This window comes from Orcinus orca, chromosome 19 (assembly GCF_937001465.1).
Source record: "Orcinus orca chromosome 19, mOrcOrc1.1, whole genome shotgun sequence".
In the NCBI taxonomy this organism is placed as follows: domain Eukaryota; kingdom Metazoa; phylum Chordata; class Mammalia; order Artiodactyla; family Delphinidae; genus Orcinus; species Orcinus orca.
This window is the reverse complement of record NC_064577.1, coordinates 40,210,845-40,237,142: the sequence shown is the minus strand read 5'-3', so window position 1 is coordinate 40,237,142 and position 26,298 is coordinate 40,210,845. Positions and strand designations below refer to the sequence as shown.

General features: G+C 41.1%; 1 protein-coding gene across 11 annotated transcripts in view; it reads right to left on the bottom strand.

Moving 5' to 3' along the window:
* BRCA1 (BRCA1 DNA repair associated) overlaps positions 1-26,281 on the bottom strand; it is a 63,290-nt gene extending 37,009 nt beyond the window's left edge. For 5 of the 11 annotated variants that reach the window (XM_033410957.2, XM_033410962.2, XM_033410963.2 and 2 more), the window contains exons 1-9: positions 25,780-26,281; positions 24,742-24,854; positions 17,058-17,111; positions 8,362-8,439; positions 7,317-7,405; positions 6,155-6,294; positions 4,177-4,282; positions 3,186-3,231; positions 763-839 (exon numbers count right to left, since the gene is read on the bottom strand). In XM_033410957.2, the coding sequence (XP_033266848.1) occupies positions 763-839; positions 3,186-3,231; positions 4,177-4,282; positions 6,155-6,294; positions 7,317-7,405; positions 8,362-8,439; positions 17,058-17,111; positions 24,742-24,821 (670 nt within the window). In that variant the 5' untranslated portion in view covers positions 24,822-24,854; positions 25,780-26,281. Of the gene's footprint in view, positions 1-762; positions 840-3,185; positions 3,232-4,176; positions 4,283-6,154; positions 6,295-7,316; positions 7,406-8,361; positions 8,440-17,057; positions 17,112-24,741; positions 24,855-25,779 lie in introns of those variants that run through there. The other 6 variants (XM_033410961.2, XM_049701524.1, XM_012537735.3 and 3 more) reach the window with 3 other exon arrangements.
* Positions 26,282-26,298: the final 17 nt, after the last annotated feature.

Sequence of the window (26,298 nt, the reverse complement as noted above, 5' to 3'; positions counted from 1 at the left end):
GTTAGCAGATGCAAACTAGTATATATAGAATGGATAAATAATACGATCCTACTGTATAGCACAGGGAACTATATTCAATATCCTGTGATAAACCATAATGGAAAATAATATTACAAGACATGTATATATGTGTAAAACTGAATCACTTTGCTGTACAGCAGAAAACACAATATTGTAAATCAACTCTACTTCAATCAAAAAAAAAAAAAGCACAGGTTGGGCATCAGACATATAGTGCTTCTGTTCTATCTTCAGACTCATACTCCCTCTATCTAAATACCAGTATGCAAAGTATGAAATAAAAACACAGCAGTTAAAAGTAAAGGCAGGGCTTCCCTGGTGGCGCAGTGGTTGAGGGTCCGCCTGCCGACGCAGGGGACACGGGTTCATGCCCCGGTCTGGGAAGATCCCACATGCCGTGGAGCGGCTGGGCCCGTGAGCCATGGCCGCTGAGCCTGCGCGTCCGGAGCCTGTGCTCCGGAACAGGAGAGGCCACAACAGTGAGAGGCCCGCGTACCGCAAAAAAGAAAAAAAAAAAAGTAAAGGCAACAACCAATTACATAGGGTACTATTATAACCATATCAGTCTAGTGTCATTGTCAGGCTGTACCATGACATCTGAGAAAGAACGATATTCTAACTCTGCCAAGAAATGTTGTGAATTATAAACGTCCCAAATGGTTCTTCAGAATAATCTAATTACAGTACCGCATCTACCTATTCTTTCTTTAGTGCCCGTTAAGTTGGAAGACTTGCCATTACCCTTTTTTGCACGATTCAAACTGGCTTCAGCCTTGGCTCCTTGAGGGGTGATTTCTAACAATTCATGGTCTCCTACACTATAGGGAAAAGACAGAAGCCTTAGTGAGAAACAGTGGTTTATATGCACAAATAGCTGTCACATGATCAAGTATTTTAGCTCCTCTAGGTAGGGTTGCAATAAGGGTTATCAATTTGATTCACTTTTTGAAATCTGTGCTTTAGTAACTTCTAGTCAAAATGAAACGGTCAAAGACTGAGAACATACAGTCACAAAAATCACAGCAGTAATATAGAACATTGCTTTATGGACATACAAATGAGAACTAAAATTTAAATGATGGCCAAATAATAGCTAAAAGACAGTAAAGAGAAAACCAACAAAACTTAAAATATATCTTAATGAGAATACAAGTACAAAGTTATCTAAACAAAGGGAGCACTGGGATGGAACAGACATTCCAGTAGAATGCAAAAGCACACCACTTTGCAGCACTGCCTTCTGTGCTTCTTTCCAGGCTAAAAATCATTTTCTCCCAATTGAGAGATCAGGAAAAAGTAATTTGCAAACAAAATCTGATTGGCAATGACACCATCACAGATCTTAGGGTCAAGCAATAATTCCTAACGAAAGCAATTTGACAACCCAGTTGGGGGCTGCTTGTAGATTATGGTTTAATTTATGTAGACAAAGTTTGAGTTACAGATGGAATTAAGGAACAGAGGAAGGAAAGAACTGAAAACTGAGTACTCTAATGTTTTCAACAGCCACAATTATCACTGAGTCAACACTATCATACACGACGAACTAAGCTAGGGCACAACCATCTGCTGGAAGCAAGTCTGTGCATAGTTCTACTGTTACTTTAAACTCTTTCAAACTCTTTACTAAGAAACCAACCAGCGAAGCAAAAAGGATATTTTCTGGACTTCCCTGGTGGTGCAATGGTTAAGAATCCGCCTGCCGAAGACCTAAATAGACATTTCTCCAAAGAAGATATACAAACTGCCAACAAACACATGAAAGAATGCTCAACATCATTAATCATTAGAGAAATGAAAATCAAAACTACAATGAGGTATCATCTCACACCAGTCAGAATGGCCATCATCAAAAAATCTACAAACAATAAATGCTGGAGAGAGTGTGGAGAAAAGGGAACACTTGTGCACTGCTGGTGGGAATGTGAATTGGTACAGCCACTATGGAGAACAGTATGGAGGTTCCTTAAAAAACTACAAATAGAACTACCATATGACCCAGCAATCCCACTACTGGGCATATACCCTGAGAAAACCATAATTCAAAAAGAGTCATGTACCAAAATGTTCATTGCAGCTCTATTTACAATAGCCCAGAGATGGAAACAACCTAAGTATCCATCATCGGATGAATGGATAAAGAAGATGTGGCACATATATACAATGGAATATTACTCAGCCATAAAAAGAAACAAAATTGAGCTATTTGTAACAAGGTGGATAGACCTAGAGTCTGTCATACAGAGTGAAGTAAGTCAGAAAGAGAAAGACAAATACCATATGCTAACACATATATACGGAATTTAAGAAAAAAAAATGTCATGAAGAACCTAGGGGTAAGACAGGAATAAAGACACAGACATACTAGAGAATGGACTTGAGGATATGGAGAGAGGGAAGGGTAAGCTGTGACAAAGCGAGAGAGAGGCATGGACATATATACACTACCAAACGTAAGGTAGATAGCTAGTGGGAAGCAGCTGCATAGCACAGGGAGATCAGCTCGGTGTTTTGTGACTGCCTGGAGGGGTGGGATAGGGAGGGTGGGAGGGAGGGAGACGCAAGAGGAAAAAGATATGGGAACATATGTATATGTATAACTGATTCACTTTGTTATAAAGCAGAAACTAACACACCATTGTAAAGCAATTATACCCCAATAAAGATGTTAAAAAAAAAGAATCCGCCTGCCAATGCAGGGGACACGGGTTCGAGCCCTGGTCCGGGAAGATCCCACATGCCACTGAGCAGCTAAGCCCGTGTGCCACAACTGTTGAGCCTGTGCTCTAGAGCCCGCGAGCCACAACTACTGAACCCGTATGCCACAACTACTGAAGCCTGCGCACCTAGAGCCCGTGCTCTGCAACAAGAGAAGCCACCGCCATGAGAAGCCCGCGCACTGCACTGAAGAGTAGCCCCCGCTCGCAGCAACTAGAGAAAGTCCGTGCGCAGCAACAAAGAACCAATGCAACCAAAAACAAACAAACAAATAAATAAATATTTTAAAAAAGGATATTTTCTCAGCTATAAAATGAGGAGATTAAAGTAGATGGTCTTTAAGGTCTATTCCAATGCCATGATTCTAACCTAAAGAAATATCAATCCTTAATATTAACTAGATACAAAAATGCCAGCTTCATAGAAAAAGGCTCTCTTTGACTCACCTGAAATAACTGGCCTTATTAACTGTATCTTCAGAAGAATCAGATCCTAAAAAAATTCCCCAAATACCCCCAAATAACAAATCAATAAAAGGATTTTTATTGAAAGGCTTAAACTCAAAAAATACACTTGTTGCAAAACATATCTTCAAGAAATATTTACTGAGCACCCACTACATGGCAGACACAATGATACATGTCAGGCAATACAGAGAAGTGGTCATAAGCACAGGTTTGAATCATGACCCTTTCACTTACTAGCTTTACAACCTTGGCAAAATTTCTTAACCTCTCTGTACCTCAATTCCCTCATCTGTAAAATAAGTATAATAGTAGTAATCATCTCAGGTTTGTCATGCATCTTAAATGAGTTACACAAGTAAAACACACCAGTGCGTGCACTACAGTAGGTGCTCCTAAATATTCTCTATTATAATTATTTTGATTATTTTTATGAGGCAATACCTGTTGTCTAGGAACTTATGATCTTAAAAGGGGAAAAGACACAAGAAATTTTGAAAGAATATGACACGTGCTATGTCAAACATTAGTGCTTGGGAGCTCAAAGGAGGGCCGTTCTTTCCAATTATAAATATACTCTAAACGATAAGACATAGAGAGACCTGCTTGAACTGAGCTCAGCTGTTCTTAAGTCTTTCTAGTCTAGTACAAGTTATCTTAGATCCCTCCAAATGCTGTAGCCCACTCATCACATTCTTTCTTAGCCTTACTCTCCATATTTCCAAGGTATATTTACACATACTTATAACCAGACACCCTTTCTTTTGCTCTCTTTACAAAGGAAGGTTCTTCAAGGTGAGACCTGCATCTTTTACATTATTTATAACACATCATAAGGCTAGTAAAATTATTTTATTTTCACTTCCCAGAGCTCCCTGCCACTGTATAAATTGTGACCACAGTTTCTGGTAAAACTCCTAGACAAGGAATCCAGCAACTATTATTCCAAACTTACAAAATCTGAGACTCTTACCCAATTCAATGTAGACGGACTTATTCTGAGGTTGTATCTGCTGCTTTGTCCTCAGAGATCTCACAATTCCAAGGTTAGAGAGCTGGACACTAAGACTGGTTTCCTGCTAAGCAGTAAAGAATGATCAACAAATTGTTGGCCAGTTCTGTGCTTTTTTTTTCTTAACAGAAACTCAAAGCCATGGACAAAACAAATAGACCATTATCAATTAGCTAACATTTATGACACCTCAGAAAAAACATTTCGCAGACTACACACCAGAATGTATGAGTTTTGTGTGCTTTGAATACTTTTCCCCTCTCTCTGTTGTTCTAAATTTTTCTAAAATAAATATGTATTATCTGTGTAATATTTTTAAAGATAAGGAAAGCATTTTTTTTCTTTTTGATTTTGTTTTTGTCTTTCTTTCTTTTTTATTTATTTATTTAGTTTTGGCTGCATTGGGTCTTCGTTGCTGCGCTCGGGCTTTCTCTAGTTGCGGTGCGCGGGGGCTACATGGGCTACTCTTCGTTGCGTGTGCAGGCTTCTCATTGTGGCGGCTTCTCCTGTTGTGGAGCATGGGCTCTAGGCGCGGGGGCTTCAGTAGTTGTGGCATGTGGGCTCAGTAGTTGTGGCTCACAGGCTCTAGAGCACAGGCTCAGTAGTTGTGGCACACGGGCTCAGTAGTTGTGGCTCACAGGCTCTGGAGAGCAGGCTCAGTAGTTGTGGTGCACCGGCTTAGTTACTCCGCGGCATGTGGGATCTTCCCAGACCAGAGCTCAAACCCGTGTCCCCTGCATTGGCAGGTGGGTTCTTAACCACCGCACCACCAGGGAAGCCCCAAAGTAAATTTTTAAAAAGGATAAATGAAAATAAAGAAAACCCAGCAATGGGCTTCCCTGGTGGCGCAGTGGTTGAGAGTCTGCCTGCCGATGCAGGGGACACGGGTTTGTGCCCCGGTCCGGGAAGATCCCACATGCCGTGGAGCGGCTGGGCCCGTGAGACATGGCCGCTGAGCCTGCGCGTCCGGAGCCTGTGCTCCACAACGGGTGAGGCCACCACAGTGAGAGGCCCGTGTACTGCAAAAAAAAAAAAAGAAAACCCAGCAAGCCTAAGAATATTCAGTACAGGAGAGAATATTTAGAAACGGGACCTTACTCTGTTGAAGCTTTCCTTCTTCTTTTTAAGCCCTTCAACATCTACCGAAAAGTGAATGCTGGTACTATGAGAACTTTTTTTTTTTTTAATTAATTAATTTATTTATTTATTTTTGGCTGCATTGGGTCTTTGCTGCGCGTGGGCTTTCTCTAGTTGTAGTGAGCGGGGGCCACTCTTCGCTGTGGTGCCCTGGCTCCTCATTGCGGTGGCTCCTCCTGTTGCGAAGCACAGGCTCTAGGTTCGCGGGCTCTAGAGTGCAGGCTCAGTAGTTGTGGCTCACTGGCTTAGTTGCTCCACAGCATGTGGGATCTTCCCAGACCCGGGCTCGAACCCATGTCCCCTGCATTGACAGGCAAACTCATACCCACTGCGCCAGAGAACTATCATTTTTAAGATCTTCATTATTCATTCACATATGAATAACAACAGCGCAAATCTCTGCATTTTCTTTGACAATTACACTTTTAACTTGAAGCAATTTTCAAATGTTAAAAACCGATTTATTTTTTTCCAGGCAACTTTTCAGAGGAAATAAAACAGAAGATATGTCCTTGTCCCTGGAGAACTGCCATAAGATGGTTATTTTAAAAACTAGCAAGCTGACCATCAGTGTCCTTGTGTCTATCTTAGACAGATATGAAGAAAAATACGTTCATCAGAATGAACAAAGCACTAAAACCGGGGACCTTCTCTCGTCTCCTCTAACTCTTGTTTGGCCCCTTAATTTACCATCTTCCCTTGTTTACTGACTTTTTATGTAAATCCATAAGCATCTAGCACACTCACCAACTCACAGTGCTCAATAAAGAGATGTTATCAGAATACACAAAAATGGCCTTACCAAGGTAGGATTTTCAGGTTCACTCTGTTGAAGTTTTTTGGCCCGGTTTCGGTAGCCCATACTTTGAATGATAGAAACTTCCTCCTTTAGATGCTCAGAAGAGTTATTTTCCTTTTTTGAAAAGTTATAACTGTTTGCAACTGTGAATTACAAAGGAAAACATTATTTTTGCAGTTAGAAAAAAGTATTAATTGTAAGCAAAGAACCAAGAGAAAGCCTGTGTATGCTCTTTGTTGTACAATATTAAAACAATGCATGAGGGCTCCCCTGGTGGCGCGGTGGTTGAGAGTCCGCCTGCCGATGCAGGGGACACGGGTTCGTGCCCTGGTCCGGGAGGATCCCACATGCCGCGGAGTGGCTGGGCCCGTGAGCCATGGCCGCTGAGCCTGCGCGTCCGAAGCCTGTGCTCCGTAACGGGAGAGGCCACAACAGTGAGAGGCCCGTGTACCGCAAAAAAACAAAAAAACAAAAACAATGCACTAAAGGTTGCCTATACTTTTTTAAAAAATGAACTTCAGAAGTTCTACTCCTAGGAAACGAACACATAGACCAAAGTTATTTCTACTCCTTTTTTTCCTACCTTAATACTAACAAATTTGCCTATTAATACCATATTTCACTGAAACTAAAATACCAGTGATATAAAATGCACCATTATTTTCTGTACCACTAAGAAAGAAAACACTAAATTAAACAATGACACACCATTAATGGTAAACTGCTCCCAATTCTGGAGATGTGCAAATAAAAAACGTGCATATTAGGATGGATAAAATAAGGTGTGAGACCAGTGGGAATGATTTAAAAAATAGATTACAGGGGCTTCCCTGGTGGCGCAGTGGTTGAGAGTCCGCCTGCTAATGCAGGGGACACGGGTTCGTGCCCTGGTCCGGGAAGATCCCACATGCCGCGGAGTGGCTGGGCCCGTGAGCCATGGCCGCTGAGCCTGCGCGTCCGGAGCCTATGCTCCGCAATGGGAGAGGCCACAACAGTGAGAGGCCCACGAACCGGAGGAAAAAAAAAAAAAAAGATTACAGATAAAGAGCTAAAGTTAACCTAGACCAAAAGGTCTTACCACCTATTCAAATAAAATAATTCCACCAACTTCCATTTTAATAGATGGCCACTTGAGCATTGGCCCCTGGGATTATGCAACACTTACCCTGCAATCCTGTGTCAAGCTCAAAAGCATGAATGATCTTCAATAGCTCTTCAACAAGCTGACTAAATCTTGTACTTTCTTGTAGGCTTCTGAAAGTAAATTGTTTGAAAGACACACTTAGCAAAAGATTACCAACTTTTTAAGGACACTAAAATAAGGAAAGACATGTGAACAAATAAAAAAAGAAGTAGCAACAGTTAAAAAAAAAACTATATGGAAAGAACAGAGCTATTAGTGACATTACACTAATCAAAACATCACTGACAGCAGAATAAACCACATAGCATATTGATTGTTTTTATAATTATTTTTGGCCATTCAAACTTACCAAAAGCCTATAATTATCTAAAATAATAGTACTTTGAATCCACAGTAGATATAAATCCACTGCATAGAGAACTTATTATTCTTAACATCTGAATCCCATCCACCCAAAGTGCCACTTCTAGCTCTCAGGGATTTCTGCCAAATGATGATTACATTATTTCAAAATCACAGATAGATAACAATGTCCAAAGAGAGATTTTGGTTTAGGACAGTTGTAGGACAATATAATTTATTTATTCATTTACATATCTGAGTGACTACTATGTGTCAAACATTGGAAAAACAGTGTTGACTGAGACAAAGCCAGTGCCCTAATAGAACTTACATCCTGGCCAGAGGGACACACAATGTATAAATGCATTGCATATGTGTTTGTGTAAATAAGTAGAAATATACGCAAGGAAGAAAAATAAAAGCAGGATCAGGACAATGGGGGCAGGGTGGTACAGTCCTATATTAGATAAGACTGCAAGTTCTTGCATCATATAGAAGGATTAGAAAAAGGCAATGAATTGCTAGTACCTGTATAAGGCAGATGTACTGTAAAATTTTCAGAAAAATGACTTTAGAAATAATTTACCCTGTCAGCTAAACACCCTTTTTTATATATTTTTCTACTGATGAGTGGTTTGATAGGAATACCAGCTATGTTATCAAGGAATTTCTACTTTTTCCTGTTGTTGTCACTTCCAACCTCCCAACTACCCAAATTATATACCTTTTGGTTATATGATTCTTACACAAAGGACACTGTGAAGGCCCTTTCTTCTGGTTGAGAAGTTTCAGCATACAAAATCTATACATTTTAAAGAATGAAAAGAACAACTCAAGTTACATTTTTTTTTTTGCAGAGAGAATATTCAAAAAGCAAGTAGCCATGAAAAGATAGTCTCACAACTGCCCTTAAGAGCCATTTTAAAGGTAATGGCAGGTGAATTACAACCAATGGCCTTCTTTAATTGTTTTTAGATGCTGTAAAATCAGAAAACAAACTATATAAGCACAGATCTATGAAAACTGAACTTACATGCATATGGCTTACTATTATGATCAAATAAAACTTATTAGAAGTTAATATGGCATATTTAATGATATACTCATAATTATTTCATGCTGCATAATCAGACATAAATGGTAAGTGGTTCAAGTAAAATGATTATAATTAGTTTAAAAACTCAGCACCTCAATACAAAAGTTACAGTAATCGAGACAGCATGACATTAGCATAAGGATAAACATATACATAAATGGAATAGAATGAGAGTACAAACATACATCTACGCTATTGTTGATTTTCAACAATAGCACCAAGACAATTAAATGGAAAAGGAATAATCTTATCAACAAATAGTGCTGGGACAGCTAGATATCCACATGCAAAAAAATGAAGATAGACTCCTACCTCACACAATACAGAAAAATTAACTCAAAATGGATCACAGAACTAAATGTAAGAACTAAAACTATAATGTCTGTGACCATGGGTTAAGCTATGATTTCATAAATAAATAAATGGCAAAAACACAAGCAACCAAAGAAAAAATGGGTACACTAGACTACATCAAACTTAAAAACTTTGGTGCTACAAATAATACTATGAAGAAAGTGAAGGGACAATCCACAGAATGAGAGAAAATATCTGCTAATCATATATCTGATAAGGGACTTGTATCCAGAATATATGAAGAACTCTTAAAATTCAATAAAAAAGAAATAACCCAATTAAAAAATGGGCAAAGGATATGAAGAACTATATTTTCCAAAGGAGATATACAAATGGTCAATAAGCACAGGAAAAGATGCTCGATATCATTTGTCATTAGGAAAAAGGAAATCAAAGCCACAATGAGATGCCACTTCATGCCCACTATGATGGCCCTAATTAAAAAGACAGATAATAATAAGTATTGGCGAAGATGTGGAGCAACTGAAATCCTCATTCATTGCTGGTGGAAATATAAAACAACACAGTCACTTCGGAAAACTGTTCGGCAGTTCCTCAGGATGTTAAACAAAGAGTTACCATAAGACTCTGCAATTCTACTCCTAGGTTTCTTTCCAGGAGAAATGAAAACATAAGTCCACATAAAACTTGTACACAGGACTTCCCTGGTGGCACAGTGGTTGAGAATCTGCCTGCTGATACAGGGGACACAGGTTTTAGCCCTGGTCCAGGAAGATCCCACATGCCACAGAGCAACTAACCCCGTGCGCCACAACTACTGAGCCCACATGCCACAACTACTGAAGCCCGGGCGCCTAGAGCCCATGCTCCGCAACGAGAAGCCACCGCAATGAGAAGCCCATGCGCCGCAACGAAGAGTAGCCCCCCCCCGCTCACCACAACTAGAGAAAGCCCACGCACAGCAACGAAGACCCAACGCAGCCATAAATAAATACATAAAATAAAATAAAATGAAATAAAATAAAAAACAAAACAAAACCCCTCAAGGCTGGAAGAAAACATGCTCCTTTTTATATTCACAATGCCCAACAGAGTATCTGGCATAACCACACTGCTCACTAGACATCTAAGGAATGAAGGAGGCTCATTCAGGGTTTTAGAATGGCTTTGGATAAAGAACAATTTTGTTGTTTGTCTCAGACGCTGAATATGGCTAAGAAGACTTGAAGATCATATGCAACATGTTCAGAGTCAGCTTCCTTTTTTTTTAATAAATATTTTAACATTTATTTATTTAGGCTGCGCCGGGTCTTAGCTGCAGCATGCGGGCTTCTTAGCTGCAGCATGTGGGCTTCTTAGCTGCAGCATGCTGACTCTTAGTTGTGGCATGCGGACCCTTAGTTCTGGAATGCATGAGGGATTCTAGTTCCTCAACCAGGGATCGAACCCGGGCCCCCTGCATTGGAAGCACGGAGTTTTACCCACTGAACCACCAGGGAAGTCCTGAGTCAGCTTCCTTAAGAAAGGAAAATACTGCTCCCATTGGCTGGTGGTGTCCATGAAAATCAACATTCCCTTAGGAAGAAGACAAAAGAAGACTCAAAAGAGAAGTAGAATGGAAAAAAGGGAAGAGGGCAGAAATAGCTGTGGTGATGATTATTAAAAGCAGTGATTCACACTGATACAACCAATATTTACTACATGTCCAGTATTGTTCTAGATGCAAGAAATTCAGTGGAAAAGGAAAACAAAATCCCTGCTATCATAAAGGACATAATATTATGGCAAGGGAGGTGACTGGGGAAGGGAGTAGAGAAGATACCGACATTGAAGAGAGCCAGGAAAGAAGATTTAGGGAGCTGAAAAGGCAGTGGGAATGGTGAGCCAGCAGACACTTAGAGAACACTTTTTACTGGCCAGGTCCTTTAACATGCATTGTTCTCTCTGTCTACACAACCCTGAAGTATTACCTTCATTTTACAGTAGAGACTTGTCCCAGATCATACAGTAATCAAGTAACTAGTAAAGGTGATATTGGATCTAGAATTGAACTGTAGCAAAGCCCATGGTTTTTCCACCAGAGAAAGTAAATGTAGGTAGGTTTGGTCAAGGAGACCCAGGGGTCCTTCTTCACTTATATAGTTGCTTGAACTACCACATTGCACTTGACAACAATTCTATAGTTTAGGGGACAGGGGTATCAAAAAGCTACCTGCTCTGTATATAAAGCCCATTTAAATATTTATTTATTTATTTGGTGGTGCTGGGTCTTAGTTGTGGCATGGGGGATCTTCGTTGCCACGTGCGGGACCTCTGTTGCGGCATGTGGTATCTTTAGTTGCAGCATGCGGGAGGCATGCGGGATCTAGTTCCCTGACCAGGGATCGAACCTGGGCCCCCTGCATTGGGAGCACAGAGTCCTAACCACTGGACCCAGAGAAGTCCCATAAAGTCCATAAAGAGCCACAAAATAGAGGCTACCACTCCTTGAGAAGATGCAAATACTACCTGCACTCTACCATAATGGCTCTAGGAGGCATCAACGCATCACACTGGCAAATGGTACAATTCAACAATTCAGAGTAGAGGTAGCGATTAGGTAATTCCCTAAACATAGTACTGCAGAATACAGCAGCTAAGATATTGCGTGATAAGCCAAGCTATAGATGTTGCAGCCTGTACAATAATTACATAAGTAACACAGGAGAACCAGATACGTAGAAATCAACCAAGATATTATGAGTTCCAATCTTTCTTTATGCTAGAAAAAGAACAGACTCATAAAGGTTATTAAATTAACTAAACTCAAAAGAGAAAATGAACTTGTACATGACTTGAAAAGATTGAGCTAAGGAAAATATTGACAGATCAACAGAACAGTGGCATGTTTTTCAGGGCTCAGAAGAATGTATTAAACTCTGTTTTAGAGCCCTGGGTAATCTATGTGATGCACTAATTAAATGAAAACACACATACAAGTTCTACATAAGGTTCTTAGTGAAAAGGTCTAAGAAAAGTTTTGGGATTCTTGGGTTTCTAAAGCCCAATGGTTAAGGAAAGGCATTTTTAAAGAAAATGCAGTATGCTTTCTAAAGGGCAGCTTCAGCTTTTTAAGAAAACGCTGATGGAGAATAGTAAAATCACAGTGCCACAAACCATCTTGGGGGACTTTTCAGAGTACTCATTTTTGAGCACATCTACACCTTGCACAGTTTAACAAGTTATGGAAACTCATCTAATTTTGAGTTGCTTGTCCAAGTCTATCCTGGCAGGAAGCAATGAATTAATAGTTCTAACTATAGGCAAAATAAAGGCAAGCTGACTTTTGGCTACCTTCAGTTATACTGGGTGCCCTGGCTTACTATCAACAGAGCTAAGATAATAGACAAATACGGTATCTTGTTAAAGTAAATAAAGACCCTGAGAGCTCCACAGCTTAGCATCTCAGCATCCACTTATGTTGCTGGTCCCAACAAACCTTGTCAGTTTGTATAAATAAGGTTCTGTTTTCTTTTCTTTTAAATTTTATTTATTTTTGGCTGTGTTGGGTCTTTGTTGCTGTGTGCAGGCTTTCTCTAGTTGTGGCAAGCGGGGGCTACTCTTCGTTGCAGTGCATGGGCTTCTCATTGCGGTGGCTTCTCTTGTTGCGGAGCACGGGCTCTAGGCGTGTAGGCTTCAGTAATTGTGGCACATGGGCTCAGTAGTCGTGGCGCATGGGCTTACTTGCTCCATGGCATGTGTGATCTTCCCAGACCAGGGCTCAAACCCGTGTGCCCTGCATTGGCAGGCCGATTCTTAACCACTGCGCCACCAGAGAAGTCCTAAGCCTCTGTTTTTTTTGTTTGTTTGTTTGTTTGTTTGCGGTATGCGGGCCTCTCACTATTGTGGCCTCTCCCGTTGCGGAGCACAGACTCTGGACATACAGGCTCAGCGGCCATGGCTCACGGGTCTAGCCACTCCGCGGCATGTGGGATCTTCCCGGACCAGGGCACGAACTCGTGTCCCCTGCATCGGCAGGCGGACTCTCAACCACTGCGCCACCAGGGAAGCCCCAAGGCTCTGTTTTTTTAATCAAACCTCTGGTTTGTACTTTAGTTCCAACAATTAAGAAGCTATCTTTTTTTCTTTTTTTAAATTTTTATTGGAGTAGAGTTGATTTACAGTGTTGTGTTAGTTTCAGGTGTACAGTAAAGTGAATCAGTTATACATATACATATATCCACTCTTTTTTAGATTCTTTTCCCATATAGGCCATTACAGAGTATTGAGTAGAGTTCCCTGTGCTATACAGTAGGTCCTTATTAGTTATCTATTTTATATATAGTAGTGTGTATATGTCAAGCCCAATCTTCCAATTTATCCCTCCCCGACCAAGAAGCTATCTTGAGCTCTTCATCTGGAAGATTCTGCCTAGTTTCCTTGCCCAGTATCCCAGTCCCCTGAGTCAAGGCTCTTGTCTCCTAGGGATGAGAATCTTACCACTAACCCTCAGCCTCCTATGGCTGGGTCCCTGCTACTTTTCTTCCCTTATAACTACCACCCTGAACTTCTCATTTCTGCTGCTAGACTCCTGAGAGACTATGTTCAATCTACTTGCTAGATTATCCATCTCTTGCCTATTTCTGGACCTCTGACATACCGACCTACTACTAGATTACAGAATTCCCTGGTGTCATGATCTAATGTATCCAGCCGTGAAACGTCCCCAACACTGATTCACCATTTATCTGGATCTCCTCAGTTAAATGACCCCAAGACTTGCCTTATTTGGTCTATCTGGTCTTTAAACCTCAGGCTTCCTTGGTCTAGTCCCTCTTAGTATCCTCCATATAAGTGTATAGAAAGGCTATCATTCCAGAGCACTGCTTCTCAAACTTTAATGTGCATAAGAATCTCCTGGGGATCCTGTTAAAATGCAGATTCTGATTCAGCAGGTTTGGGGTAGGGCTGAGATTCTAGGAAGTTCCCATGTGATGTGGTTGCTACAGACCCATGAGTCCCACTTTGAGTAGTTAGTTTCTAGAGCTGTGTTGTCCAATACAGCTGCCACATGTGGCTATTGAGCACTTGAAACATGGCTAGTCTGAGCTAAAATGTACTGTAAGTATGGAAAAACACAAGCTTTCAGAGACTTACTACAAAAAAAGAATGTCAAGGGCTTCCCTGGTGGCGCAGTGGTTGAGAGTCTGCCTGCCAATGCAGGGGACACGGGTTCGTGGCCCGGTCCGGGAAGATCCCACATGCCGCGGAGCAGCTAGGCCCGTGCGCCATGGCCGGTGAGCCTGCGCGTCCAGAGCCTGTGCTCCGCAACGGGAGAGGCCACAACAGTGAGAGGCCCGCGTACAGCAAAAAAAAAAAAAAAAAAAAAAAGAATGTCAAATATCTCATTAATGTTTTTATATTGTATTTTGAAATGATAAAATTTTAGCCATAATTGGATTAAAAATATATAACTATATTAATTTCACCTTTAAAAAAACCTTTTGGTAATGTGGCTACTAGAAAATTTAGGTTAGATTTATATGGCTCAGATTATATCTCTTTGGACAATGTGCTCTAGATCTTTCAAAAAGTATTACACATTTCATCTGTTGTTTGGAAACTGCAAGCTAATGCATGAACGGCCTACGTAATATTTTCTAAACTGGTACCATTGTACTTTTTGTATATCTCATGAAAGATTTCAGAACTACAGGCTTACTCCAGTCAATAAAGCTGCGTTATTGTTAGCAATGAGAGTCCACCTTGAGAAAATACAATTAATGCTTGGGGGTATTTTTCTGAACTTTCTTATCATATAGATCAAGGTGTTATTCAGACTATAAAGGTATTACAGAAGATATTTCATGAAAAAGTTGATCTATCACACAGGCATTATACTAAACTTTTAATGCTAACTTATCACTTAAAATATGGCTGGCTAGGGCTTCCCCGGTGGCGCAGTGGTTGAGAGTCCGCCTGCCGATGCGGGGGACACAGGTTCGTGCCCCGGTCCGGGAGGATCCCACATGCCGCGGAGCGGCTGGGTCCGTGAGCCATGGCCGCTGAGCCTGCGCGTCCGGAGCCTGTGCTCCGCAACGGGAGAGGCCACAACAGTGAGAGGCCCGCGTACCACAAAAAATATATATATATATATGGCTGGCTATTCTGCTTTTCCTATCCTCCATGTTAGGAATTGCAAGCCTTTTTCACTCTCCTCCAGTTGCCAACTTTAACCTTCTCAATCTCAACAGATGTCTTTACCTCCAACTTCGCTGAGTAACAACTATTTCTCTTTCTAGCATCCATTTTCTAGTTCCAATCCCTCTGCCTCCTCTTGGATCTTTCTCTCTTGCAAGTATCATCTCCCCTCTGAGGGCTCCTTCCTTTTGTAATACAACTTCTCTCTATATATGAAAAGTTAGTTTCTTTTTCCTGAACATATTCTTTCTTCTCTTCATACCTTTGCTCATATTATTTCCTCTGCCTGTAAAACTGCCTTCTTCCACAAGCTCTCAAAGTAATGAATGTTCATAATTTAATCTCTTCTTTACACACTATAATACCATATATTCATTATTCAAGGTGACAGGAAAGCATACAGTACATTTCAGAAAGATTCTTGTCAAGAAACAGCGAAAGTCCCAGCATTTAAAAGGTTAGTCTTCAGCTATCTGTAACCTTTTAAATAGGGGGACTTTAAAATTTTGTTTTATAAAGGTATTGATCTACAAAGAAAATGGCCCTATACCACAGACAGTTTGAGAAGCTTCCCTCTAGAGGCCACGAAACTAAAAATTCTTGAAGGAGAGATAAAGCCGTGCTGCCATGACACCTGACCAGGAAGGAGGGCCTGAAGAATGAGAAGGAAATTGTTGGGAACAGATCTAGGCCAGTGGGGTGACCTGGAAAAGGGGTGAGAGACAGTGGAAATGGGCTCTGGATCCTTGTTGGGACAGATAAATAGCAAAAAGGTAAAATTCAGAGGAAGGAAGGGGCTAGCCAGCTGGCAGACTTGTGCTCAAAGGATATCCCTCCAAAGGGAACAGGTTTCCTCCAGCTTCAGCCAGCCCTCATTATCCTTAATGCAGAAGCTTTTCATGTTTTTTAGGTTACAGAAACGTTCCAAGCTGATGAAAATTATGAACTGTCTTCCCAGAAAACTGCACAGGCCCATAGTTTTTAATACAATTGAACTTAAAATTCAATATAATTCTAGGAAATTCATGAAAACCATTCATGAATCCCAAGTTACAAACTCTTGAATCTAAAAATTCCTTAGAGGATACATAAGAAATTGATAATTGTGGTTTTCTTCTGGGGAGGGAAGGGAGAGGCAGGGGTTTGAGGTAGGAGGGAAAAATATTTTGCATCATATATGCTAGTAAACTCATTACCATTGACATGGCTTACCTTTTCAATTAAAAAAGAAAAAAATGCTTAAAAAGAAATAAGTTGGCATTCAGGGCAAGCCTCAATCATAGCTTAACATCAAGGAAAGGAGAAAACCCCCTGTTCCACAAAATTATCTACCAAACTTTTTCTGAAATTCTTCCATCAAGAAACATATCCATTTCAAAGGGCAAAATCCTTAAAAATGTAAATATAACTTGAATCATTGGTATGAATGAATTTCAGCCTAAATATAAACTGATATCAGGTCCTTTCCTATTTTCACAAGGATTATGAAGCAGGTAAACACTGAACCTTAGAGGGCAGAGAGCAGAAGGACATGCAGAAATGAACAGAAAGGAGAAACTGGGACAGTTGAAACACAATTTGCTTATTTCGTAACTGCTTGCAATCTGCTTTCACCCATGGACACAAAAAACAAACAGCTGTTCAAAGTGATTTCATATCCCACTAGATAAATATGCCAATATTTTACCACAAACTATGGCTACAAAAACTTACGATTCTTTTTCACGTAATTGAAGAAGCTAAAGCTTTAATAAAGCTAGGTGTTTCCTGTGTTATGAAGGATAAGCACAAAAGCTAATAATGGAGCCACATAAAACATTCAAACTTACTTGCAAAATATGTGATCACACTTTGTGGAAACAGGCTCTTTGATCAACTCCAGACTAGAAGGGTAGGGTAAAAAAAAGAAAATAAAAGAATTGAGGTTCAATAATTCATTTAAAAGTAAATGAATAAATGAATTCTTAATAAAGAAGTTCAACTTTAAGCTGCTATAACTGAGTCAAAGTAAGGCTTTAAGTTCATTCAATAAATATTTATTAAATGTCTGCTGTACTAGGAACCAAAAATACAGCAGAGAATATGATCCTTACCCTCAATGAGCTTTCAGACATCAAAACAGAATATATCATTCTTTTCTATATTCTATGTTATCTTTAGCATTTAAAAAATTAGCTGATATTATTTCACATTAGTTTTCACTGATACCTTTTTTGAGCTATCATTGTGGGTGCACATCCTACATGTTAACTAAACTTTAAGCTCCACAAAGACAAAAACTTCTTTTGAATTCCCTCATAGCACTTTTTTGGCATGTGATTGCCTTTTTATTTTTACTTTCTTTTTTTTTTTTTTTTTTTTTTGCGGTACGCAGGCCTCTCACTGTTGTGGCCTCTCTCGTTGTGGAGCACAGGCTCTGGACGTGCAGGCTCGGCGGCCATGGCTCACGGGCCCAGCCGCTCTGTGGCATGTGGGATCTTCCCGGACTGGGGCACGAACCCGCGTCCCCTGCATCGGCAGGCAGACTCTCAACCACTGCGCCACCAGGGAAGCCCCTACTTTTTATTTCTTAATATGGAAGGCATAAAGCATTTACACAAATAAAACAGTAAAATGAACTCCATGTACCATAACCCAATTTCAGCAATTATCAGCTCACAGACAATTTATTTCATCCATACCAAAATCCACTCAAAGCCAAGACTATTTTAAAATAAATCCCAGGGGATTTCCCTGGTGGTCCCGGGAGTAAGACTCCACACTCCCAATGCAGGGGGCCCACGTTCAATCCCTGGTGGGGGAACTAGATCCCACATGCATGCCGCGACTAAGAACCTGCATGCCGCAACTAAAAAGATCCCGCATGCCACAACGAAGATCCCACGTGCCGCAACTAAGCCCCGACGCAGCCAAAATAAATAAAATAAATAAATATTTTTAAAAATCCCAGCTGTCATAGCATTTCATCTATAAGTATTGCAGAATATATCTTTCAAAGATAAAGACTTTTTTAGTTTAACCATGAAACCATTATTACTCCTAAAAAATAATTTCCCTAGGGCTTCCCTGGTGGCGCAGTGGTTGAGAGTCCGCCTGCCGATGCTGGGGACACGGGTTCATGCCCCAGTCCGGGAAGATCCCACATGCTGTGTAGCGGCCTGGCCTGTGAGCCATGGCCGCTGAGCCTGTGCATCCGGAGTCTGTGCTCCACAACGGGAGGGGCCACAACAGTGAGAGGCCCGCGTACCGCAAAAAAATAATAATAATAATAAATAATAATAATAATTTCCCTAGTATCATCTAATATACAACTAATGTTCCAATTTCCCTCACTGTCTCATAAAAATTTAATAATTAAATTCATTTAAATCAGGATCCAAATAAGATCCACACATTGCATTTGGTTGATATATCTCAAGTCTCTTTTACAGATTTCTCCTCTTTTTTTACCTCGTCATTTAAAAAACTACGTCATTTGACCTCCAGAATTTCCCACATTCTAGATTTTGCTGATTATAACCCTATGATGTGGTTTAACTTGTCCCTCTAACCTCTATTTCCTGTAAACTAGACCTACAGGCAGAGTCAAAATTGGGTTCAATTTTTTGGCAAGAACACTTTACAGATGGTTCTGTGTACTTTTATTACATCACTTCAGGAGGTACATGATGTTTGGTTTGTGATTACTTTGTAAGAACAGTGTAATAAGTACTCACTGAAAAAATTTAGAAAATAATAAACTTAGAAAAATATTAAAATCTCCAGAAAAGAAAATACATTACTCAAATTCTCATCCCTACCCATCTAACCACAAAATCTCAAGGCCCTCCTGAGATTAATTCATTTACTAATATAACAAGTATTTATTGTGCATCTACTATGTGCAAGCACTGCTCTTGGAGATGCAAATACAGCAGCAAACAAAATAAAGCCTGCCCTCACAGAACTTACATTCTAGTTGTGGTAGGCAGTTGATTGAGAAACAAACATATATGGGAATAAGTGCTAAAAAGAAAAATAAAGCAAGGTAAGGGGACAGGAAGTGCAGTGTGTGGGGAGAAGGGTATATACAGGGTAGTCAGGAAAGGCCTCACTGAGAAGGTGACACTGGCAGACAGCTGAGCAATGTGAGGAAACAAGCTGTGCAACAGTTGGGGGAAGAACATTCCAGCAGAGGGAGTAGAAAAGACAGACTCTGAGCAGGACCATGTCCAGGGTTTTTGAAGGACACCGAGTAGGCCAAGGTCTAGGATGAATAATCAAGGGGGAGGTACTAGTAGAAGAGGTCAGAGAGGTAGGTGGGAGCCTGAGCATGCAGGAACCTACAGGCTATTTTAAGTCTTCAGTGTTTATCCTGAATGAGAGTTCCAGAAACTGATTCTTGGTAAAGTTCAGGCAAGACATCAAAGAACAGGTAACCTGTGTATGTGATAGGAATGTGGTTCATTAAATGTTTAACTCTTTAGAAAAGGATCACAAGAAAAGCTGGGGGACAATAGCCTCCTTATGAAGGGTTTGGTAACACAACTCTCGCAATCATGGGGTTTCTGACGCAGCACAGGGCAATGAAAAGAAAAATACCAGAGTAAGTCAGAAGACTGGGTTTCTACTACAGTTCTCTTTGTTAGCAGAGTGATCTCAGGCCAACCACTCTACCTGAACCTCAGTTTCCTTCTCGGTCACCCACTCTACCAGTCTCTTGAGGCTATTCTGAGAATAAAATTAAATGCTACTTGGGAAAATGTTTACAACCTGAGATGACTTGTACCAATGTTAGTATTATTATTGGGACTGAAAGTGATTTTAAAAAGAAAAACAAAGAAAACTCTGATTTGTTAGTAAATCACTATTCCTCAGATAGGCTAGACAGCAAAAGAAATTCTCAGTAAAAGAGAAGTTGGATTTAGCTATGATACCAGATGGCTTTCATTCTCACCACTGACTCAATTCTGAGATAATTATATTTCAGTATAGTAATTAAAAACCAAGCTATACAAACATACTGTAAACACAAACTTTGAACAGATGAAAACTCCAATACATAAAAAAGTAATTACTGTTGAAGGAAAAGCTTGAAGAGAGAATGGGAATGAAAAGAAAAAAATTAAAATGTTCTCTTCTAGGTCCTGATGAAAGTAAATGTTTACTATAAAAGTGATTCAGGGACTTCCCTGGTGGCGTAGTGGTTAAGAATCCACCTGCCAATGCAGGGGACATGGGTTCGAGTCCTGGTCCGGGAAGATCACACATGCTACAGAGCAACTAGGCCCGTGCGCCACAACTACTGAGCTTGTGCTCGACAGCCCGCGAGCCACAACTACTGAAGCCCATGTGCCTGGAGCCCGTGCTTCACAACAAGAGAAGCCACCACAATGAGAAGCCGCACACTGCAATGAAGAGTAATCCCCGCTTGCTGCAACTAGAGAAAGGCCAGCACGCAGCAACGAAGACCCAACGCAGCCAAAAATAAATAAATTAATTAATTAAAAAAATAAAAATAGGGCTTCCCTGGTGGCGCAGTGGTTAAGAATCAGCCTGCCAGTACAGGGGAAACAGGTTCAAGCCCTGGTCCGGGAAAATCCCACATGCCGCGGAGCAGCTAAGCCCGTGCACCACAACTACTGAGCCTGTGCTCTAGAGCCCACAAACCACAACTACTGAAGCCTGTGCGCCTAGAGCCTGTGCTCCACAACAAGAGAAGCCACCGCAATGAGAAGCCCGCTCACCGCAATGAAGAGTAGCCCACACTCACCGCAACTAGAGAAAGCCCGCGCGCAGCAACAAAGACCCAACTCAGCCAAAAATAAATAAATAAATAAATAAATTTATATTGAAAATAAATAAATAAAAATAAAATAAAAGTGACTCAAATATTTTAAACTTTTGAAACCAGGAAATATTTTAGGTCTACTGCATATTTATATTTAGAGCTTCCAACATGGTAAGTGATTGGAGAAAGAAGCTAGGTTAGGTTCAAAAAACAACCACCCCACGCTGGGATACACATTTTAGCAAACTCTTTGAAAGTCAAAGAATTTGTATATTCATGTGTAAAGAGTTAGAATGAACTACCAGTTATCAGAAATAAATGCCAATGACTCAGGGGCCAGGAGAAGGAATTTTAGCTTGAGACCTCAAAGAAGCTGGAAACCTACCCTATAGTTACCATAAATAACATTGTTTCCATTCACAGTCAGGAATCATTTAAGACATTAACTGCAAATTGTACTGTTCTAGGCAATGTTAAAAAAAAAAAAAGTGAACTAGGTATGAGTTTAAGGTTTAACAACCAGGCAGAACAGTCTTAGTTTAAAAACCAGGTCTATTTCTAATAGAAAACAGATTGAGGACTTCCTTGATGGCACAGTGGTTGAGAATCCGCCTGCCATTTCAGGGGACATGGGTTTGATCCCTGGTCCGGGAGGATCCCACATGCTGTGGGGCAACTAAGCCCGTGCATCACAACTACTAAGCCTGTGCTCTAGAGCCCGCGAGCCACAACTATGGAGCCCACATGCCACAACTACTGAAGCCTGCATGCTCTAGGGCCTGTGCTCCGCAACAAGAGAAGCCACTGCAATGATAAGCCCGTGCACCGCAAGGAAGAGCAGCCCCCGCTCACCACAACTAGAGAAAGCCTGCGCACAGCAACCAAGACACAACACAGCCAAAAGAAAAAAAAAAACAGATTGAAAAAATAAATAAATATGGAGCTGGAAAATACACAGTAGTTGACTGAAAATAAAAATTTAACATTAACTTTCATTCTCACATCTTTAATTTTTATGTATCTGAGTTGTTTTTTTTTTGCGGTACGCGGGCCTCTCGCTGTCGTGGCCTCTCCCATTGCGGAGCACAGGCTCCGGACGCGCAGGCTCAGGGTTCATGGCTCACGGGCCCAGCCGCTCCGCGGCATGTGGGATCCTCCCGAACCGGGGCATAAACCCGTGTCCCCCGCATCGGCAGGCAGACTCTCAACCACTGCGCCACCAGGGAATCCCCTGTATCTGAGTTTTTTTATTTGATAGTTTACTTTGCCAGAATGAGAAAGAACATTACATTATTATGACTGAGTCCCATGGAAATGTAAAATAAATGGACCCAAATGCCATACTATTAAGGACTTTTTGATCACTCTTTGTAATCATCATGAGTAAGTTTTATGCTTTTTCAAAAGCAATTTTTTTTCCAATTGTCATTTCCTATTTGCCTGGCTCTAATGTTTCGTAAATTAGGCTGTAAAGCTCATTTAGCTTTGGTTCTTGTTTAGCTGAAATGTTGAGAGGCAGGGGAGCAGAAGGTAGGTTACTTATAAATCTTGTTTCTCTCTGAAAACACAACTTGCATTTTTTAAAATCTTATTTGACTCCAAGTATGAAAAACAACTTTCATGAAGCACAAAGCAAAGGTAAAACTTTTCAGTTTACTTTTTGAATAATACCCACCACTATCACCATGTTAAAAACCACTAAATTATCAAAGAACAAATTTAGTTTATTACTTAATACCTTCAACAAATGTTTACTGAGTGGCTACTATGTCCCAGATACTGTTCTAACTACTGAAGATATGAAGTAAATAAAACAAATAAAAACCTCTGCCCTTGGGAGTTTATAGTCTGTGGGGGTTGAGAAAAAGGATAAATAAATTATACAGAATGTCAGATAGTTTTAAGTTATGTAAAAAATAAGCATTATGGAAACATAGGGGGATAAGGGATGTGGTGAGGGTTGGAGTGTTACAATTTTAAATTGGGATCGTCTGCCTCTTTGAAAGATGGTATTTCAATCAAGATTTGTGAGCCATGCAATTACCAGGGGAAGAATGTTGCAGGCAGAGGGTGTAGCAAGCATAAAAGCTCAGAGGCAGGAGAATATGTCGCATGTCTAAAGAGCAGCGAAGAGGCCAGAATGACCAGAATTAAGAGAACAGAGGGAAGAGGGTAGTCAGTAATCCTCCTAAATTGCCTTTCTGGCTTTTTACCAAGAAATTCTGAGGTATGGTTTTTAATTTATTTTATAGATTTAAGAGATACCATTGAGGTCAGCTAGTGACTACCTGGGGTTCATAACCTTTGTTGTACCATGGACCCCCTTTGGCAGTTGGTAAAGCTCATGAACCCCTTTCTTAGAGCAATGCTTTTAAATATATAAAATACAAAATATAAAATTACATAAGAAACTAATTATATAAGAATACAGTTCTATCTATAGGCCTCCAAGGGTCATGGAGGGTCAGCAAGTTAAGAGCTCCTGAATCCACACAAGATAACTTTCTGGGGTGATGGAAACGTTCTATATCATTCATTCATTCATTCATTTATGGCTGTGTTGGGTCTTCGTTGCTGTGCGCAGGCTTTCTCTAGTTGCAGCGAGTGGGGGTTATTCTTTGTTGCGGTGCGTGGGCTTCTCATTGTGGTGGCTTCTCTTGTTGCGGAGCACAGGCTCTAGGCGCATGGACTCAGTAGTTGTGGCACGTGGGCTCAGCAGTTGTGGCTTGCGGGCTCTAGAGCTCAGGCTCAGTAGTTGTAGCGCATGGGCTTAGTTGTCTGCGGCTTGTGGGATCTTCCTCAGCCAGGGCTCGAACCTGTGTCCCTTGCCTTGGTAGGCAGATTCTTAACCACTGTGCCACCCGGGAAGCCCGGAAATGTTCTATATCTTGACTGGGTTACTCAGATATATATACACTTGCCCAAACTCATAGACTTGTACACTTAAGCTCTCTGCATTTCACTGTATGTAAATTACACCTCAATCTAAAAAAACCTTTACTACTCTAGTCCCCTCCTTATTTTGTAGATGAAGGAAACAAAGGCTCACTCAAAAAGTCTAAGAGGGGCGAGGGGCAGTATAGGGGTGGGGGGTGAGAGGTACAAACTATTAGGTGTAAGATAGGCTACGAGGATGTATTATACAACATGAGGAATATAGCCAATATTTTATAATAACTGTAAATGGAGAGTAACGTTTAAAAATTGTATAAAAAATAAAAATTTTTAAATAAGTGAATAAATCTGGGGGGTGGGGTCAAAGAAACTTGCTAAAGGCTTTGAGGACTCACAGTATTCTTATTTAAATATAGTACAGGGCTAGTTTCAACCAAAGGTTCTCCCAAGACCTACCCACTCACTGACACCAAGCATTTGTGATTTTATTTTGCCATTATTAACTATGTCCATTCCAAGTGATCAAGCTGGTTGTAGAGATGGATGAAATGCCCAAACGCCACTTAAGCCAAACCAGAGCCTTGCCCCAATGTACAGCCAATCAAGACAGTCTGTGGACATTCAAGACAGGGGACTGTGTGTGTTGAGGTGACACAGAGGGAAGGTTAGAGTGGAGAAAAAGGAGTAATTTCTTATATTCCTAAAGCTCTTCATTTAAGAAAAGCAGCAACTTTAATAGCTTAATCTTAATAAACATTATAATTTTTTCTCCTTTCTATCTACGGTCAATTCTATTCATTTGCATCGGATATAAGGAAGAATCTCAAATTAATAAACTCTTGACTTACCAGATTGGACACTCTAAGATTTTCTGCATAGCATTAAGGACATTTTGTACTTCTTCAACGTGATTCGCAGAAAAATCCATTTCTTCCTGTTCCCATGAACTTTAACACATGAACTTAAATATATATGTAAATAAATCACGTTAAAAGGTTTAAAAGCTTGATTTCATTAAGTGCCACTTAAAATTGGAATGCTTTAGTATCAGATCAACCATAGAACTAATGACAAAAACCTTATTTTAAAAAAATTCTACAAGTTTTTTTGTAATTAAGACCATTTAAATTCTCTATTTTTTCACATCTAGCCTCCAATCACTTCCTTTTGGTCTTTTCCTTTCTCCAAGAACGGGAAAGCCACAGTGGGGTGACTGACTGGGTGAGTGGTGGTAGCCACCTAATTCTCCAATCATCCCGGCTGTTTTCTTTTTCTCGCTTAAAATCAAAATCAACACCAACCAATGCTCCCCACCCCTGTCCTTCCCCAGTGTTTTCCCACTGGCCTGCACTCATCTCAGGATCCTCCTCAGGCACATCCATGCCAGCAGCGTATATGCCAAGGGAGGCTCGCCCCTCTACTTCCTTCTTGTCCCTTCTCAGAAACGCATATGAATCCAGTTCTTAACGGCTCTTCCTCCCACAAAATTCTGTTTCCTCCTCTTCCCAGACACATTCCTGCACCCCGCTTTCCCTCTGGGTCTCCATCTCACATATACCAGCCCATCTTTGTATACCATGATGTCCCCCTCAAGACCCATTCCAGTTTCCACCATCAGGATTCCCCCTCGGAGACACCCTGCCCCCTCCCTTATCTTCAGCGCCTCCCCCCGACCCCGTGACCCACAAATTACCCCCCTCCCCACGATTTCCCCAGATTCAACGTCTTAGGCTTCTCAGGTTCCATCTTCCGCCCGCCCCTTGGCAGATAACACCCATCTTGCTCGCCTTCAGGAGTTACCTCTCCCCTGCTGTCTCCACACCTGTTTACTGCCTGTCCCCCGGAGCACCCTGTAGGCCCCTCTCCCTTCCCCAGGGTTCTCTCACATTTATCCAGAGCAAAGCGTCTGTGGTTCCCGGGCCCAGAGGCCCACTTCTCTGAAAAAACCCCCCGGACCGCCCTTGGTCAGGAACGCTCACACCGCGCAGTCGCAGTTTCAATTAATCTGTAATTCCCGCGCTTTCCTTTTGCCACGGAAACCGGCCGCTGCGCCTAGCGAGAGCCTCTCAGAACGCGAGAACGAAACACGTTACGGAAGGGCGGAACAGAAAGAGCTGAGCCTCTCGGGGTTCCTGATTGGTCACCCATTCTTTCCCTGCGTTACGTAATTAGAAAGAGACGGGAGAGAACGAATTCTGCTCGAGTTTTCTAACAGGCGCCTGACCCCTTACCTCTACGCTTCCAGGTGCGGCTTATTATGTCACAGTGATTGCTGTACTAGGGTCGGAATCGCTACCTGAGGCCCGAATATGAGCGCAAGATAGTGCCTAAAAGAGTCGAAGGAAGAGGGCCCATTCCCTCACCCTTTCCGTCGCAATGGAAGTCTCCAGTTTTGGTAAATAAAA